The sequence below is a fragment of the Pseudorasbora parva genome, chromosome 20, assembly GCF_024679245.1.
Source record: "Pseudorasbora parva isolate DD20220531a chromosome 20, ASM2467924v1, whole genome shotgun sequence".
Classification (NCBI taxonomy): Eukaryota; Metazoa; Chordata; class Actinopteri; order Cypriniformes; family Gobionidae; genus Pseudorasbora; species Pseudorasbora parva.
Genome location: NC_090191.1, coordinates 38,207,753 through 38,228,020, shown reverse-complemented (window position 1 = coordinate 38,228,020; position 20,268 = coordinate 38,207,753). Strand labels below are relative to the sequence as shown.

The 20,268-nt window shown below is 37.9% G+C and overlaps 1 protein-coding gene across 1 annotated transcript in view; it reads right to left on the bottom strand.

Moving 5' to 3' along the window:
* Positions 1-20,268, bottom strand: part of tmtc1 (transmembrane O-mannosyltransferase targeting cadherins 1) — a 60,378-nt gene that overhangs the window by 18,650 nt on the left and 21,460 nt on the right. Inside the window, exons 5-8 of the mRNA XM_067427216.1 lie at positions 19,453-19,534; positions 16,849-16,952; positions 14,125-14,203; positions 13,934-14,044 (exon numbers count right to left, since the gene is read on the bottom strand). Coding sequence (XP_067283317.1) covers positions 13,934-14,044; positions 14,125-14,203; positions 16,849-16,952; positions 19,453-19,534 — 376 coding nt within the window. The remainder of the gene's footprint in view (positions 1-13,933; positions 14,045-14,124; positions 14,204-16,848; positions 16,953-19,452; positions 19,535-20,268) is intronic.

Here is a 20,268-nt window from a genome sequence, read left to right as displayed (position 1 = left end):
ATGAAGTTGCTATGGTATTTGGATTGTTTTAGCACTTTGTTTTGATGTCACTATGGTATTCTAAGAGGTTAACTGTGTTGCTATGAGGTTGCTAGGGTATTGCAATGCGGTTGCTAAGGTATTCTGAGTATTTTAATCATGTCGTATGGTATTCAGAGTGGTTTTTACCTGTGTTGCCAAGAGGTTGCTATGGTTTTTGGAGTAGTTTTTCTCACATTGCTATGAGGTTTCTATGGTATTCGTAATGTTTTAACTGCGTTGCTATGAGGTCGCTATGGTACTATATTCTGAGTAGTTAAATTATTTACTATGATATTTCTACGGTGTTTCTAAGGAAGTTTTTCATCTGCCAGGTGAAAATCTTAATAGGAAAGTATAAGCATAAGAAACACACAGGGAATTATAAGCACAACTTTCCTCAGCAAACCTTATTTGAGGTATCACTTATGTCTCAAGCACACACAGCGTGAGGTGAAATATGTGCCAGAGTTTAATATAATATAATAATTTTATATATAGATAATATTGTTAATATCGTTTCCTAGGTTGTTAGGCTGTTACTATGAGGTCGCTATGGTTTTCTGAGTGGTTAACTGTGTTGCTATGAGGTTGCTAGGGTGTTGTACTGAAGTTGCAATGGTATTCTGAGTGTTTTTTAACGGTTGCTTAAAAAACTTTATAGGAAAGTATAAGCATAAGAAACAGGAAATTATAAGCACAACTTTCCTCAGGAAACCTTATTTGAGATTAGGGGTTTGTTTAAATCAATACCTCTACCCATGAGCAATAGCAAGCAACAGTGATGCTTAACTTAGCAAGCAACAGAAATTAAACAAGAACAAACACAAAACACACTGACTGACACATTATTTACTGCCCAAGCCACTTTGGCTACTAAAATGGCCTTATCTGTATCCGCGAAAGAGCTTCCATATCTTTAGTCCATATCCTTGAAATATGATCTAGCATTGTTTTAAGAGATGTACAAGTTCATTAAATATGACAGTTGATGATTGAAGGGTCAATACAGAGATATGAATTGTATATGAAATCTGAGCTAGAGTGAGAGAGGATTGGGGAGAGAAATCATAACTGTATCACGCTTGATTTAGGCAGAAATGCTGATTACCACAGCCATTCTCTGGAGTTTCATTCTCATATCCACCGGCAATATATGAATGTTTTATTATTGATTCCTGCCTTCCATGCCATAAAGAACATTAATTAACTTCAGGTTCGGCAACAAATGAGCAGACATTCTGACATGTAACAACTGTATCAAGAAATAAACACAATGCTCATATAAAAATGTGCTGATAACATTCATTCACGGTCACAAATCAGCACAATCGACTGACTCTCAGGCCTGTGTGTGTCTTTGTGTGTTTTGCATGAGATAATTAGCCTAGTAAACATTGCTGAGGAGACAGATTGGAAAGTCATTAGGCCGAATCATTGGCACGGCTGATCGAGGGACGAGCACGGTGAAGGAATGGACAAAGATGGTCATGTGACGATGGAAACATTTCAGTGAAAGGGGAAGCAGAAGCTATGCATTTTAAGTTCAAGTCAAATGAGCTGCATTATAGGTCATATTCACTATATACTGATTTAGCTTTTTTTAAATTTTATTTTTATTGTACTTTAAGTTGTAGTAATGTTGATGTTTTGTAATTTTATTGGTTATTTATTATATTTTTTATTTCTATTTAGCTGTATTTTATTAGATAGATTACTAAATCATTACTAGAACTTATTTTATTTTTTGCCAATGCTAGTCTTTTAATTGATCTGTGTTAAAAAAAATTCCCCATTAACAATAAGAACACATACCAACAATTTTGACCACTACTGTGTGTGTGTGTGTGTGTGTGTGTGTGTGTGTGTGTGTGTGTGTATGTGTGTGTATATATATATATATATATATATATATATATATATATATATATATATATATATATATATATATATATATATATATATATATATATATATATATATATATATATATATATATATATATATATCAGTGGTTGCATTAGACGTTTCATCATTTTGATGGACACGGTCTTAAAAATTCCATTAATTTTCATATTTTTATGAGAATAAGAACTACTTTCATGACTTTTTTTTCATTTACATGTTCACATTTAATCATGAATTTACAGGATGAGCATTATAGGCTAAATTCTGCATTTATTTATTTATGAAGAGCACAGATGAATAGAGACTGTGCATCACGTTTCACATTCAACACTGTAAGACTGAAAAAACTAGTAGATGCCGAATTGTCTGAATGAGGAACAAGGACTCTCTGAGAAAATAACAGAGATTAACATCTGAACTGTCCCTCACACACCACTGGAGACGCAAGTCTCACCTCACTATCAGCTAATCTACATCTTTCCCTTTTGACCCCCTCTCCCCCAATTTCTTCCCTCTCTCATGCTGAGATCACTGAAAATACACCCAAAATCTCTCTCTTACAATGTCAATCCACACGATACAGTATTATATGTGTTTGATATCATTTGAAATGTCTCAGTGCAACTGGTACAAAAATCTCATCACCACAGAAGTTAATCAAAAGATAATCAATGTTTTAAGAGTTTAGAGATATCTTGTCTTAGTTTGGTGGGTGTGGCTTTCAGCCATTTGGCCTTTACATCAACACAAGTCTTGATCAATGCAAATTCCCATTGTGAACTAGTTTTTACACTTCAAAGAGTTTGTGCATTTGTTTCTGGGTATTTAGGGAAATGTTGCAAAGAGCTCAAGGCTTGACACTTTAAACCGGTCAGCCCGTAATGCTGGATGTCTCTCAAGATAGCCAGCATTATGTAGTTTTCAGAAGTCAGGTATACATTTCATTCTTTACTTCAGACTATTTGATGTTATATATGGATTACCTTTGAATTGACTATGTAATTGGCTTTATACATTTACCTGACTGTTAAATAAATTGTTACACTTTGATGGATTCTGACTTGCTCTGGAATTATTCAGGTTGGGTATAATTTCAACAAAGGGTTAAACGGAATAATTAAATGTGTACTTAAACTATTAAAAATGAATGACCAAATAACCAATTGGCATTCTAACCTAAATTCTAAATTATAATTAAATGGAGTCAGATTAACGAGGAATTGGAATAAAATCCCCTTTTCCCCGCTGAAAAGACGAACGCGCAGCGAACTTCACCCGCCGATCGTTAGCCTCCATTGGGACGATCTGGGCGGCCTTACAAAATGGTGACCAGCCTCCGTGATGTTGCTATCTGGACGATCAACGTCTTTTCAGCGAAATATTGGATTTTAAAATCAACAAGAGGTTTGAACTTCTCTTTCTTCAGCTGTTCTGGTAAGTCAAATTCTTTTTGCCTTTTTAGAAATGTTTAGGGAAAAACAGACGCATCCCATATAGACACATTAATAGAATGGGTCGGAATACCCAATGTTAGACCGGAACCGCAATCCGGTGGGGTTTAAGAATTTAGATACAATCACATATCAGGGACATGATAGCGACAGCGCAGTAGAGGAATTAAAACTCGTGTTATGGATTTTAAAATATTTCTTTGTCGGCGTAGACCTACAACAACTAAACCTAAATTGGAAAAACATCTTCCAAACTATTTCCTGAGACTCGATAAACATTTGTAAATTAGAGCGTTTTTAAAATCAGCTAAATGCTTTCTCCATTGTTTTATTAGCTGCAGCAACGCATGATGAGAACGAGCAAACAATAGAATTAAAAAATCTAAGTATGTAAACAATTGGAAGGCATTTGTGATTTGATAAATACGCACGTTGATGCATTTGTTTATGAAAAACAAAGTTGGGAAAAACAGGCTGATGCATATGCAACATGTAAAAATGAAGAGAACTTTTTGTTTGATCAGAATTGGTTACAAATATTATCGCTACACAGCAAAATTACTCGTGACTGCAAATGATTAAGAGGTGGTAAGATTAAAATCTAAGACTGATATACAAAATGATAGTGATGTTGTTACTGTATTTTTGTTAAGAAACCGTATGTTAATGTTCTGAGTGGCTCGAGCGAGCCCACGGGGCGTACCACGCCCACTCGGAGAACAGACTTTCTCTCCCTGTTCAATGGGAGCCTTTAGCCCAATAAGTAACAAACTAAATCTATCACATTTTGTGAATACAGTTAAAATTACCATTGTGCCGCCATGCAGATTAGTCTTTAAATAGACTAAATCAACTAAATAGGCATTTGTAATCTAAAAAGACACAATGAATGTGCTTGCATCAGCCTTGAACCACAGTCTTTTTCATATTCAAATATATTGACACAATAATACAATCTGAAACTTCTTCAGAACTCAAACAGAGATTTGGTGATGCACTCAGCATGTTCGTTCTGTGTTAACAACAACAGAGTCGCCCATTGGCTTTAAGCCTGACCATTGTTGAGCACACGATGAGCCTGATGGTGCAGCGATTGCCTTTTGAAAAAACGAACACTTTGACAAGCTGTTTCACAGACTCAGGAACCAGAAATAATAGTATTTAATTTATATTATTTTGAATATAATATAATTGTACTATAATTCAAAACATAATATACACTATATTATAATTGCCAAACAGGGCATTACGAGGAGAAAGATCAAATGATTTATGGATTGTTAAATTTGATTTCATTCTAATTTAATCTGAAATTATTGACTTAAGTAGATTACGTTGAATCCATTCGTTACCGCAAATCTGCGACCAGGGTTAAGTACACACTAGATCTCGGACAGTATGGAGCATGGGGCACATCTGGCGAGATTCTAGATTTCTGACTAACTGCTCGACTTTAACTAAGTTGTTATGCAATCGCACTATAAGGGGCCAGATATGGTACTGGTCATAACCTCTAGTTATCGTTCAAACTTTAACTAAGTTGTTCTATAGGCAATTGCAGGGGGCTACATGGGTACCTTCTAACAATAGCAAGCATGGGCGGCATTGTTAGATTGCTTTAGCCATAACCTCTAGTTAATGAATCGGACTGGCGAGTTTGTGATCGTAGGCCCGCATAATGAACGGCCAGTGCGAGGACCTTGTGCGACGATGAGACCCGAATAAACAAGTTCAGTAAAAATAAAGTTAAATAGAATAATCAAACATACTCACATTTATCAGATGAAATAACGAGGTAATACATATAAATACATGTATTGGATTTAATATTGTTGGGTTTCATTGGTTCAATTCCCAGTGCCAAAAGGGAGGGGATTGTGCTGTCATCTTTTGCCTTGACAAAAACACAGCTAGAGATAGATGTCTGGCACTGATAATAGCAAACAATTCACCCTTCACTGAGGTACAATACTTCCTGATGACTGGACTACTACAGCCAAAGTGATCAGGGAGACCGGTAGAAAGGTGCTAGGTGTGTCATCTGGAAGGAGGAAAGTAAACAGGAATGTAGGGGATGCAGCGTGAGGTTAAGATAGAGGTGGCAAAGGCCAAACAGAAAGTGTATGAGGACATGTATGCAATGTTAGATTGTAAGGAAGGTGAAAAGGAGGTGCAGCAGGTTAGAGTGATTAAAGATAGAGATGGAAATGTTTTGACAGGTGGCAGGAGGTCGAGAGAAAGATAAAAGAGGAGGTTTATGGATGTAGGGAAAAAGGACATGAAGGTAGTCGGTCTGAGAGAAAAGGATACAGAGGATAGGACCAGATGATTCACTGTAGCGACCCCTGAAGGGAAGAGCCGAAAGAAAAAGAAGACGGAGGTGCAACATATAAAATTCAGAAGTACCCCAGCTTTTACAGGTCACAGAGATCTCTAACAATCAAATGTGTGAATGACACTGTACAACAGCAAGTTCAAAACAGACAACACCGAAACAGGTGAACTAATTTCTGCCTACAGATCTGACTGTAATGAGAGCAACTGGAAATAACGCCATGGGAACCAACCCATACAGTATGAGCGATAAAAGCTCTGATGAATCCAGAAAAATTCTCCAGCAGAACTGGGGTCTCTAATGCTCACAGCAGACTGTGAAGGCTCGACTGTAAGAACAGTTTTAAGGTGTCACACACTGTACTAAAACAACAGCAGCAATTCAGACCTGGCCGATGAAACTCTGTTTCATGTGACAGCTAGGATGAAAATTGCAACAGGCATAACGGTGCCATTCAAATAAGTCCACACCTGACTGTGAAGCTGTTGATAATGTCAGAATTAACTGTGATTCTCTTTGGATTATTTCTGTCTCAGGTTGACAACTGCAATTCCTTGGAGGATGGACGCCAGGAAGGGGCTAACACCCCCATCAGAGCCAGAACAATGGAATTGTCAGAACAACCTGAAATGATGGAGATGGGTGCGAATACACTTGATGGGGTCATTCACACTTCACAAAATGTATACATGATCTCCCAGTGTAGCACTGGAACTAAATTCTGCAACACAGATTGTTATTGATAAGATTCCACTCATCTCCCAAACACAAACACAGAACATACACCTCCTTTACTACACCCTCATATCACCTGAAACAGATCAAATCTATCCAAGCTGTACACTACACATCATAGATGACAAAGATGGCATAGAGTCCAAAAGTGTTATTTCACTAGAGATCTATTGTCCATCTTTTCACACCAACAGATCCAAATAGCTTCACACACACAGGACAGTAGAGTTGGTCTCACGATGACAGTCTCACGAAGACACACATAGCAAACGCTATTCACAACCTCCTAATGGGAAAGCACTGTATTACACATGTGCAAGACTAATCACAAATTGATGAGGCAAATTCTAAAGCAGAAAGACAGACCTGCTATGGAAATTCAAAATTTTTAAACTTTCTGATTGTTATTGATGTGGTTGGAAACCCTGATTTGTCAACACATCACTAATAACAGAAACATTATCAAAGTAGATAAAGCTGAAGTGTGAGCACTTCAATCAATTTACAAAATTAAAAATTTGATCCTGTAATCGATTTTGATTTAGCCTACCTTCAACACACACACACACACACACACACACACACACACACACACACACACACACACACACACACACACACACACACACACACACACACACACACACACACACACACACACACACAGTGTGACAAGAAATACACACACACACACTCAGCCACCCACTCACACACACACACACACGCACACACACTGTGACAAGGAATACACAATCTCCATTATTGTATGACTAAACATATTTAGATCTGCCTTAATTGCATTGGAAGATTCCTGAACAAACACAGTGGTTATTATGTATATTTACATAATTGTGATTGAATATTATTGATGATGTTATTATTATATTCATATCATCTATTTAAATATATAAACTGCACTGACTTTTTGCTACATTTCCTTAAGTAATTCAGATCAAGAATACTTAAATTCCACTATCACTTTATCAAAGTAATGGTGAAGAATTGGGTGATTAAATATATTTAATCCACCCCACCAAATGACCTTGAAAAACACTTGAGAGAAGGTGTACCAATCGCACTGCTGACATGAAACCACATTGTTTTTTCTTTTTTGTTTTCTTGCATTATATGTTCTTATGCATTTCTCTACGGCTTCAAGTTCATCAGTGTTCAGTCGTTAAGTGGCCATTAAGATGCTTTTCAGGTGTCAACTACGGAGAAGCCTTCCACATATTGGAGTCTACCCAGTGAACCACACCATTGGAGGTGTGAGGATTACACAACGAGGGTCAGATTATCATTGGGAAGGTGCTACAAAAGCAGAAGTTTCTCCATGAAGAAGTGACACGTTAACTGAACATTCACCAAGGTCCGAGACTGACTCTATGAACATGTTGTACTGAACTACAGGTAGAACACCTGAACACATTCACCCACCAGCTGAAAGTCAAGCCACACACATCTGGCGAGACGGTGTCTTGCAGGTGAACAAAGAACCTTCCGAAGGGCTCTGCAGCTGCTAAGACAATTTCTTCATCTCAAGGATTGAACCAACGTCTAACAGTGATCCCATGGGACCACCAGAGTTTGACCCAACGGGATCAAGAGGTGGAACTGTAAGACTGAAAAAACTAGTAGATGCCGAATTGTCTGAATGAGGAACAAGGACTCTCTGAGAAAATAACAGAGATTAACATCTGAACTGTCCCTCACACACCACTGGAGACGCAAGTCTCACCTCACTATCAGCTAATCTACATCTTTCCCTTTTGACCCCCTCTCCCCCAATTTCTTCCCTCTCTCATGCTGAGATCACTGAAAATACACCCAAAATCTCTCTCTTACAATGTCAATCCACACGATACAGTATTATATGTGTTTGATATCATTTGAAATGTCTCAGTGCAACTGGTACAAAAATCTCATCACCACAGAAGTTAATCAAAAGATAATCAATGTTTTAAGAGTTTAGAGATATCTTGTCTTAGTTTGGTGGGTGTGGCTTTCAGCCATTTGGCCTTTACATCAACACAAGTCTTGATCAATGCAAATTCCCATTGTGAACTAGTTTTTACACTTCAAAGAGTTTGTGCATTTGTTTCTGGGTATTTAGGGAAATGTTGCAAAGAGCTCAAGGCTTGACACTTTAAACCGGTCAGCCCGTAATGCTGGATGTCTCTCAAGATAGCCAGCATTATGTAGTTTTCAGAAGTCAGGTATACATTTCATTCTTTACTTCAGACTATTTGATGTTATATATGGATTACCTTTGAATTGACTATGTAATTGGCTTTATACATTTACCTGACTGTTAAATAAATTGTTACACTTTGATGGATTCTGACTTGCTCTGGAATTATTCAGGTTGGGTATAATTTCAACAAAGGGTTAAACGGAATAATTAAATGTGTACTTAAACTATTAAAAATGAATGACCAAATAACCAATTGGCATTCTAACCTAAATTCTAAATTATAATTAAATGGAGTCAGATTAACGAGGAATTGGAATAAAATCCCCTTTTCCCCGCTGAAAAGACGAACGCGCAGCGAACTTCACCCGCCGATCGTTAGCCTCCATTGGGACGATCTGGGCGGCCTTACAACACAAAAGCAGAATATTTTTCGCAGAAACAGCAGAGGCTACAAAAACACAACCTTTGAGCCTTAACAGGCAAATATGAACTAAATAATATTACAAACTTAATGGACACGCGCATGTGGCAGTCATTGTAAGTCCACAAGACCGCAAGTGCACATGAAGTGTGCCATAAGGGACAGGGCCTGAGCCTCAGGCAGGACAGAGGCTGCATTCGAAATCGCATGCTTCCCAACTATATACGAAAACAGCATGTGACAAAAGAAGTACGTCGGAATTCACAGTACTAATAAAAGAGAAGGGAAAAAGTACCCGGATGACCTACTACTTCTGGTGAGATTTTGAAGCATGCATATGGACACTTTACTATCCCATGAGGCTATTGGAGAGTCGTAGGAAACATGATAATGACAACATGGCGGATGTTGTACGTCCAGATTACATACATACTATATAGAACATACTTTTTTATCGGCCGTGAAGTAAATACTTTAAAATAAATACCAACTCAAGAGAGTATGCGATTTCGGATGCAGCCGAAGACTTTATGCCCTGAGAAATCAAAGACAAGTAAATACTAGATGTCAGCGAATTAATATGCACACGCGCCACCAACTGGACAGGGGTGGGAATTACATAACAGTTAGAATACCACAACCACATTCCCCGTTCAATACAAGCAGGAATCGAAAGCAACGCAAGCACAGACAGACAGAAGCAAAACCAGACAACACTCATATACACAAAGCCCACAAGCTTATGGTTTTCTGGGAAATATTTGAGGGCTAAAGCTGGGTCATGAGAATGATGATAGCTTTGGCATTATCCTCTTCGCCAGTTGCCATCTGTTGCCATGGCTGCACAAACAGAGGTCATCCACAGTCTGTCCCAAAATGTCACTATAGGCCAAAATCCATTCAGTGGCCCTGAACACCTCTCTCTCAGATCTGCTCTTCCATTCTGGTTCTTCCCCTCAGCCCTTCCTTTATTCTCTTTCACCTTGGCTTTTTTTAGTCTTGTCAATTCCTTTCTATCATCTTTCCCTTTTTTGAGGTAAAAAGGATAAGTGTGTGATAATACAAGAAGCTGCCTCTGATATAAAGCTAAAAATATAGCCCTAGATAAAAATTGAGGTCCAAATATTTTAGTTTACCAAAACAACTGTGTTACTCGCATTCAAATAGTGCACACTCTTGTCATAACGTTTCTTGATTTTAAAACGTTTTAAATTATAAAACTTACAGGTTTAAATTACATTTTAAATCCAAGAGTCTTAAAGTGGTCTTTTGGGCCACAGTCCATGAAAGTACATGAAAGTTAAAACTGATCCTCCAGTCCACTCTATAAACGAGAGAAAACCGTTTTTTCCCCAATATTACACATTTGCACACATTCACACACCTCAAGTCAATCAGTAAAAGCAGGCAGTTTGCTGACATCGGTCTGTCAGCTTGTCTCAGACACACACTATGAATTATTCAGTCAGTAGATATGAGATCTGCCGAACAGGGACTGGGATATTCTCTCTCTCTCTCTTTCATTTTCTCTCTCTCTAACTTTCTTAATGTAGAGTCGGATCTGCCATTCTAGAAATGAAAAAATGCACTGCCTATTTCTCTCCACAAACTCAAGGACCGGAGTAGAGAAATCTGAACATTTCTAAAAGATCCCTCAAGGACTCCGCCAACACAGCGCCGAACAACTAAAAGAGCATTCTGGGGGTCGACAAAACCTGACTGACATCCTCTCGCAGTTCCTCAAATGTTGTAGAAAATGAGCCTGTAAATGTTTTATTGGTGGCTGGAGCGCTCAAGGTCTCATAAAACCTTGAATGCTTTCCTATTATCTGTTTTATTCTTACTCGTTTGCTTTCTTTGGGCTAGTTCAGTGCATAGAAATATGTAGAAAAACAGAACAATAGATTTGAATCTGCATATATTATAAGCACACTACCCACTACGTCAACTTTATCCATGCATAACCAACAAAAAATATTGGTGTCTTTGATATGCCGATTTAAATGCTCGGGCTCATAAAAGGGTCCAATTATGCCCCCTTTCACAAGATGTAATATAAGACCTTGTCCACACTAACATGTTTTCATCTTTTTATCTCCATTTTGGCCATCCGTCCACACTGTGAAAACGGAGGCCTTTGACAACCATGACGCATGTTTAGTAATGTGACCCATATTGTACTGATAAATATTCATGTTTATACCTGTATTGTGCCTGTTATGTGCTATTCCCTTTCACACAGTTGCTTAAATGTTACTCTGCATACTCTTCATATCACAGTCCTGCAAAGATGACAGGAAATTTACTTTGTATGCTCTGGCAACAACAAAACCGGAGAATTTCCTGCAGCCAAAATGTCAGAAATTGTCAGTAGCGGTGTTCAGCCTTACATGTTTGAGCCGGAATCGGACATAATGGAGAAGTTAAAACTTTTAGAAAGCAACTGGATGTTTCTGATTAGTGGATAAATGCATATAGTTGTTGTAGAGTTAAATTGATTTAATTCATTGACTAGCATGTACTGTCATGTTAATCTAATAATCTTTCAGAAATAAAGATTTTTTTTGCTTTTGCTTTTGTGCAAATCCAGTGTTGAACTGACCTTCGTTTTGTAATGTTTTTTTTGCGCACACATTGTATATCTCCAGCTGCTTCAGCTAGGAAACAAAAATGGGCAGGACTTCCGCCAACTCATTCGTAAGAGTAGGAGGGAATCTGGAGAGACTGTTTAGCATTTATGGGTATTATAGAAAACAAGTGGGTGGATTTTTATCATTATATGCTGGTTGTTAACACACATCTGTATACAAACACCTTCCAAAAGTGAATTTTGGATAAGAGGTCCCCTTTAAAGCAGGATGGATTCTGATTGGCTGTTAGTGTTTTTATCATTCATCAGCTTGTCTGTGCCATTATAGTTGTGGTGTGAACTCTGCTATTATATTATAATTTAGAATTTATTTTAAAACTATATATTTAAAATATATATAACAAAAATATATAAAAAAATATTTACAACAAAACCTTTTCATTATTGTTATAGTTATTGTCCTTAGTGTGAACAGGCCTTAAGACAGGTAGGAACCGTGATGTTTTGGTAGTGTTGGTAGGTCTCGAGGCTGATTTAAGACCATTTTTTAAAGGTCTCAGATTAAGAGGACTTGTATTTTATCTCAAGAACGGTTAAGACCACAAACTGCGAGGATATCACTAAATTGCTGGTGCATTGTCTGATTTAATTGTTAACATCAGTAATTGTGATTTGATGTAACACTTATGTAACATTGCTATTTCTTCTTTTACTGTGGTGCCGGGTTCAAAATTAATGCAGGATTGTTATAAATTGTTATCTAAATATAATGCCAAAATTAATATAAATGCCCACAAAACTCAAGATATGATTGCGAAAACGTACTTGTATGAGATCTTGTTTTTATATAACAAAGGATATAATCAAGCAATATCACAAAAGAGCTGTGTTCACGAATATGAGCATGATTGCAAACATGATCTTATATAATAAACAAGAAGTTAATATTAAGTTTTTGCTATCGCTTTGTTACTAAACGAATCAGCCGCTTTATACAAATCAGCTGAATAAATGATTCCATGACTCACTCATTAAATGTTTTGATTTCGGTTTCATTTGTAACGTAGACATTATTTCATTTTTTTCATTACATTTCTACATTAATCTCAACATTATTTATGCAGGTGTAATTTTACCAATTCAGATGCAACTTATCAGCTCTGCATCACAAAGATGAATTATACTGGGTTACACTTTATTTTAAAGTGACGCAGTTACATTGCACCTACTCAGATATGTACTGAATAGTATTATTGAACTACACATACTTACTATAGAGTTATGGTTAGGGTTTGGGGTTACACTTTATTTTAAGGTGTCATTGTTACAGTGTAATTATTTATTTAAGTACTATTAGAATAATATTTAGTAACTACATGTATTTACTATAGGGTTTGGGTAGGATTAGGGTTTGGTTTAGGGTTAATTGCATGTAATTAGGCATAATTTACTATTACTATTATAAGTACATGTAACATATACAACAAAGACACTGTAAAATAAAGTGTTACCAGTTTTGGTTTAGGGTTAGTTATTATGGATAATTTATTGTTATTACTATTGAACGTCGATGTAGTAATGCGATTTAATTTGTAACAGCTCTATAGTGTCTTATTATTCGAAATAAAAGAAGGCTTAGGTGCTCTTAATTACAACATTAGATTTTGGTTAAAGACTTTATTCAGGTTGAAACAAAGGTCTTTGGCTGCAACAGTAATGTCTTAAAATGCCTGAAGATGTTCTTTGGCTGTGAATATAATGGTGCTAATAAAGATTTGCAGTTTGCAGTACTTCTAATTTTCCCAGTGTCTTTGCTGCTAAAATGACATTTATACCATATGAAGATGATATATGAATTTCACCATCAGCATATGTGCCTCTCAAAATGTGCAAGATCAAGATGAGCAGAAATAATCACCTGAAGAACTGAATAACCTGATAAATAAACATCTCACTTCATGCGCGACCTGCGCGAGGAACTTGTGCTTTAGCTCACGGGCAAACATCCGCTTCACGTGATGTGAGAGTTTGCACTCATTTACACAATCGCTGCAATTTTCACAGGTTGCTATGGCAATGATTCATGGAGAATTGTGTTGGGAGCTCATGGGAGGGAAGAGCAACAGAACCGCGGGATGCGAGACAGCATGAGTAAAGGCTTTTATGTGATCGAAACAGGAAAGGTACGTTTGCGTGTGTGTTTTTCATAAATTATGACAGAGCGAGTCTGACACGGCCTCAGCGGTTGTCTAGACATATGGAAATGTGTGTGAGCACTCACCTGTAGGCGTGTAACACAGTGCAGGCTCAGCGCCAGCATGACAAGGGCCAAAGTCAGGGAAGCAATATTCCTCCTGTCCCACAGAGACTCCACTAAAGGAATGCTTCCCACCTGTCAATCACAACTCATGCAATCATCAAACGGTTACCAGAATGTCATTTTTGCAGTGTGTTTCTGTGGATGTCATTTACCTGCCAGTCGTAGCAGAGCACTATGGGAGCCAGTAAGAGCCAGGCGTTGAAGGCGAGCAGATAGCAATATGTAAGAAACCTAAAAAGACAGCAAAGATTTGCTACAGAAAATAATGATTCTTCTTTCATAAGATAATTATAGAAGATCAAATCATGCACACTAACACACATAAAAATGCTTTCGTAATAATAGCAAAACAACATTTCAGTATTCTTTATTTATGGATGGGAGGAAATGTAAAGGTTTTCCTGCTTTTGTGTACGCCCCAAACCACATCAGACCCCTTGCTGAATTTGAATGCTGTTATAGTCCATATATTCTTCAGTGGATGAGAACATATTTCTCTGTGTTAACTCAGTAGATGTGTGAGTGTGTCAAGTTAAAGGGGTCATGAACTAAGATATTAATTTTTCCTTGAGCTTTTAGCATATAAGAGGTCCTCATACTATGAGAATATCTTGTAGGTTTCTTCCTTGTTAATCCAAAACCAATTTATTGTAAACCCAGATAATCTGCAGAAGAAAATCAATGCCTACTTCATCATTGCAACTTTGGCCACACCCACTGGAGTGTTAGTGAGATGACGAGGAGAGAAGAGCACTGTACTAAAGATAACATTACCTTCCAAAGGATCCTAATGCTAGGAATGTAATTATTTATTTTCAACATTGAATGTTTCAGTTCAACATTATTTATGTGTATTCGGTACATTTCACTGTGGATTATTTGCTATATCAGTCGCAATCTTGGTGCAGGCTTTGCAAACACTTTTACGACATGGACTTGACAGTACTGCAACAACAACATGTAAGTAACTGTTAAATCTAAAGCCTGATCAGTGATTTCTGATATGTAATGATTCATGTACAGTCAGATGCTCTTTTTTATGTGTCAGTAAATCAAACCAGTGACTAAATGGTCAACTTCACATTGTTTCTCTTAGTAGGATGAAAATGATTTGTAATTTAAACAGAGATTAAATTATATATAGAAAATGATCAAAGAACACTCCTTTCAATCGCTGGAGCTGTCAATCAAACAGTGCAAGTATATCAGTGACTGACTTCTTGACTGGCATCCGAAATTCCTGTAATATTTAATGAATCTCTTATTTACTTGGGGCTTGCACTGTTAGTTATGATGAACGCATTTGTGAGAGTGCAGAAATCGAGTTGCAATGACGAGATCACCAAGAAGTCCTCGCTGCAGCCTGTACCACGATGACGTAGCTGGATCAGATCCAACACGTACTGGACGCGCATACGCGGTGGTTTCATTCACAATTTGATGACGTCACATACGCATGCGCAGTAGAGTTCTGGGGATATGCGCGCAGTTGAGAGTTTTGGTGATCTGGATAAATAAATGCTCAAACCGCTCACGCAAAAATTATGATTAATAACATGCTCACGCCATCAGGAGACACGTTTTGCATTTTCCCTTGAATGTGTAGGCTACTGGTATTTTAAGTTGTTTACAGATCGTGTTGCATTGTACCTTGAGGATTAAAATTACAGAGACAATTCCTTCCCTCATTTTTGCTTCCACTTAACAGCAAATATGACCAGAATAATTTAATATTTTAACTATTTTGCATTCATGTAGAGAGAAACTAGGATAACTTAAGCATCACATTTATGAAAAGATGACTTATTCATCAATAATTATTTGTTAGCCTACTATTTATCAGTACTACTACACAGGTTAGAACATCATCTACAATATTGATCAAATATGTCACTTAAGACCAGCGCATGCATTAAGTTAACCCAGAGATCGGTATGAATGACGTCGCCATAATGATCCACCATCCAGTGCGTATTGGATCTGATCCAGCTACTTCATCGTGCTACAAGCTGCAGCGAGGGGTGTCTCGAGATCACTGCAGTCAAGCACTCCACATATCTGTGACCAGCTTCAGTTGCTAACACTGCAGCCTTTCATGCCACAATCTAAATTTAATGCCATAGATCTAAATATAATGCTATAATCAACACATTCACGATTAGTTAATCTTCAAAGCTGTAATAATAAAAACGTGCAAAAAGTTTTAGAGAATTCCACATGTAATGCGTAGCTATTTCATATGCAAAATTGTCAACCTATCACAGCAGTGGGCGTTAACACTGAAGTCTCACAGCAGACACGCCCCTTCAAACAGAGCGTTCAAATCAGAGGGCTAAAATCAGGGTAGGACAAATTCCTTTTTATTTCTAAACACTTTTACATCTATAAGAGGGGACTCTCCTCAACCTCCACCAATGTGCAGCATCCACCTGGATAATGCAGCAGCCATTTTGCACTAGAACACCCACCCCACACCAGCGTATTGGTGGAGAGGAGACAGAGTGATAAAGTCCATCAGTATATGGAGATGATTAGGGGGCAAGCGAAATTCAAAACTTCCCTACAACATAGTAGGCGAAAAACAGTAAGTTGCACAAGAATTCACAGCACTCATAAAAGAGTTGCCAATAACCAACTACTTCTGGTGAGATTCTAAAGTGTGCATATGATGGACACTACTATCCCATGAGGCCATGGGAGAGGATTTATGAATCGCAGTAAAGTAACGCGACTAACGTAGATGATAATGATAATGACAACATGGGTAAGTCCAGATTACATTCATACTACACACATTCATACTACATACAACATACTCTTTTAGCAGTTGTGAAGTAATTACTTAAACGTTACAGGGTGATGACAGTCAGACCGACCTGGTTAGCAGATATGGAGAGAAGGATGCTGGATTGTCTTGCTCTGAGAACAGCGGCATGGATCCACCCATCAACCATAAACGGAGAGACATGATAACTGTAACCTGCAGAAAAACACAGTAAAAAACTTGTGAAATAGTTACAAATGAGTACACAAGGTCATGTCAAAGCTGATTTAAATGAAATGAGTTTTGAAAATAAATAAATAATAAACAATAAAAATAAGATAATAAAATAATTACAATAAAAATGTTAAAAAGGAGAATCTCTGTGAATGTAACTGGGTTGTTAAATGTATTAGGGGGAGGGGCAAATGTGGGTACGCCCCTGAAAACAAGATGAGTCATCACTTTTTATGGTTCATTTTCCTGAAGAAGAAAGACCACTGGTCCACTAAAAGTCTATTTTCCCAGCTTTTAGTAGTTTGTTAGCATATATGCTCAAAGCTCAAAGCAAACAGACATGAACTACAAGCCACAAGACAGTGATTATGATTTTATGGGGTTAAAAATCGAAGTATAATCCAGACCAGATCGTTAACCACTAGGATTGCAAAAAGAGAAAATATCTGCTTATTTTCAGAAACTTTCCATGGGAAGTTCATTTCAAATAAGTAATATTGAAATATTAAAAGTTGGAAACTCAATGGTAATTATGGGTAATTCAACAGAAGTTTTCAGACTTGCAGATAGGATATCTTGTTCCGAAACAGGGACTTAATTCGTTCCAATGTTGCATTTTTCTTTTTGGTTTGGTTCGCTTTCACAAGGCAACCTTTCAAAGCGTACCAAAATGTGTTTCTGCAAGATGCATGCGAGTAAAACTGTCCTGTTATTGGTCAGAGTTTCCTCTGCATCATCCATCAAGATGATTGACAAGTTCACTCCATGAGCATACTGTGGCTTATTTGTAACTGTCGTCAGACACACACGCAAACACTATATGAATGTAGCTGTCATTTCCGCCTACATAATGCAGTTAGAGGGGGAAGCAAGGCTTCGTTGAGACAACATTCTTGCAATTCACGGAGAAGAGCAATTACACAACACTTTAAGATGAAGAGGCGCTCTTCGGTTTTCAACTGTAACAACTAAAGTGCTCACTCACAGAATCAGACACTGCTGCTTTTTATATAACACATTTGCTGTTATGAATTATGATGCTGCTTTGTTTGTTGGTCCGTTGGGTCAGATTGCTTTCACACCTCAACAGAACAGCTCAGTTTGTTTGCAAACAGGCCGAGATCTCGGAGATCTTGTTTTGGTGCGGCTCAGAGTGCGATTGACGTGTTCCTATATGTCTACACGAACCTGAGCCTGGGACACACTAGACAATCATTAAATCTTAACCAAACTGTAGGAGTTATATGAGGGCAGTTTCAACTGACTTTTAGCATTATAATCCTCCCAATGCACACACACTAGAAGATTCTTTTGGACCACAAGTCCACACACCTGCCTAAGGCTGGCCACACACTTGAAGATTTTTAGCCCGAATTGAACCCCCAAGGATGTTGCGTGCTTCTATAACTGAAACTTGGCAACAAAAGTGGAGTATTGAGAATGAGATAATCCCCCACATTGTTTTTTATCTTTTGTTTTTCTTCCCGTAAATAAACTAATCTCAAGCCAGTAGAACTAGCCAACGTCGTCCATTTGTTTTTCTTCTCAAGTCACGTCTGATCTCCCAAGTCTCCGTGAGATCTCGTCACTGTGAAAATGGTGCTACAATCGACAAGTGTGTGGTCTTCAAGTATGTGCATTCGGTGGATTGCCCTCATGTCTGTGGTCTCCCACAGTTTATTTAAGATTTGAAAACTGTCTAGTGTGTCCCAGGCCTTAGTTTGGTCCGTTTAGGCATATATGAACCCGGCAGTCACCCTCGGATCTGCACCAAAACAACAGCACTGAGATCGCCTGAACGAGGTGGCCTCAGCCCGATTGCAACCAACCTCTGGAGTGGCTCTGTTGAGGTGAGAAAGCAATTCAACCCAAAGGACCAATGAAGTATCAGAGTTTTTCATAAAAGATTTTAAAATCGTCTAGTGTGTCCCAGGCTTAAGAGAGAAAACGGACCAAGTTCCGAAACAAGCCAGCTGTGAAAGCTCCCTTTATTGGAAATTTGGGGTAATTTATAAAATATTGTATCACATACAAACTTAAATATAAACATTTTGTTTGGTCATAAGCAGACATGACTAATACAAATGTAAAAAGAATTGAAATTGAAATGTTTGACTGATTAATTTGTGAGTTTGATTCTTTCATTCACAACAAAAAAGGCATGAATGTTGAATAAAACAAACATATTCCGAATTATCCCACACGGAAAAGGCTGCAATAGCCCTGTGTATTGTGCTGTGTGCTTATGATTGAGGAATGCACAGGGTTACATTAGTTGTTTTAACCAAGATTATGCTGCAAGATATACTACATAAGTTCTCTGTTATAGGCTTCCATTCACTCCCATGGAAAGTTTCCCGGAATTTTACGACCCTATTAACCACCAAGTCACAGCACATTCTAAGGAATAAAAGCTAAATTCAGAATGTGCATTGCCAAAAGAAACATTGCAACATTTGGCAGTACAAATGTAGCTACTTACATGTAACGAGATGATGCAAGCGCGTTTGACAAACGGGCAGGACATTCTGATGAGCTCCTTCAACCTGGAGCGCGACAGGTGCCTGGAACGAAAGCATAACCAGATGTGACAGTCGTTTACCGACTCCGTAACTCAATCAGCTGATGAACTCATTTTCATTCATTACACACTTAATCAAACCATCAGTTAATTACTTTACGGGTACATTAATCCGTTTACTGTGGCTTTCAATTAATTACCTCTACATCTTGGAAAACAGAGCTGCAAGAAAGCGAGTGGAAACACACAAGCAGACATACACTCTCACAGCCCTCTTTGAAAGACTTTAAAATGGCTCTCTAAACTGAAACGCCGTCATCCTTCTTTGAGAGCGCCGGGATGTACAGTGAATTTTAATTCAGCGTGACATGACACCATGACAGCTGTGACTGGAAATGTGGGGTAAGATGAATGAAAGAAAAGAAGAGGCGAGAGAAGGAGGTGGGGGAGGAATGGAGCTCCGGCTGTACGTCGCACTTCTGCTGATTGATTCAGTAAAGAGCTGGAGAGAGCTCAGCTTAATGACTATGTGCGTGAATGTGTGTGCGCATCAGTGCTTTTCAGAGCGTATTGTCCTCCAGGGATCGGTAACATTGCTCAAAGACAGCGCAGTGTTTTAAAAAGCGCAAGCCTCCCGGTCTCTATCCTTGCCCTTTGTCGCCATTTCCATTTTTCTGCCGTTTTTCTTACATTAAAAGAAAAGGAGAAGACGTTTTTTTTTTTTTTTTAAAGAATGTAAAAAAAAATCTATTTATTTCATTAATATTTCATCAAAAT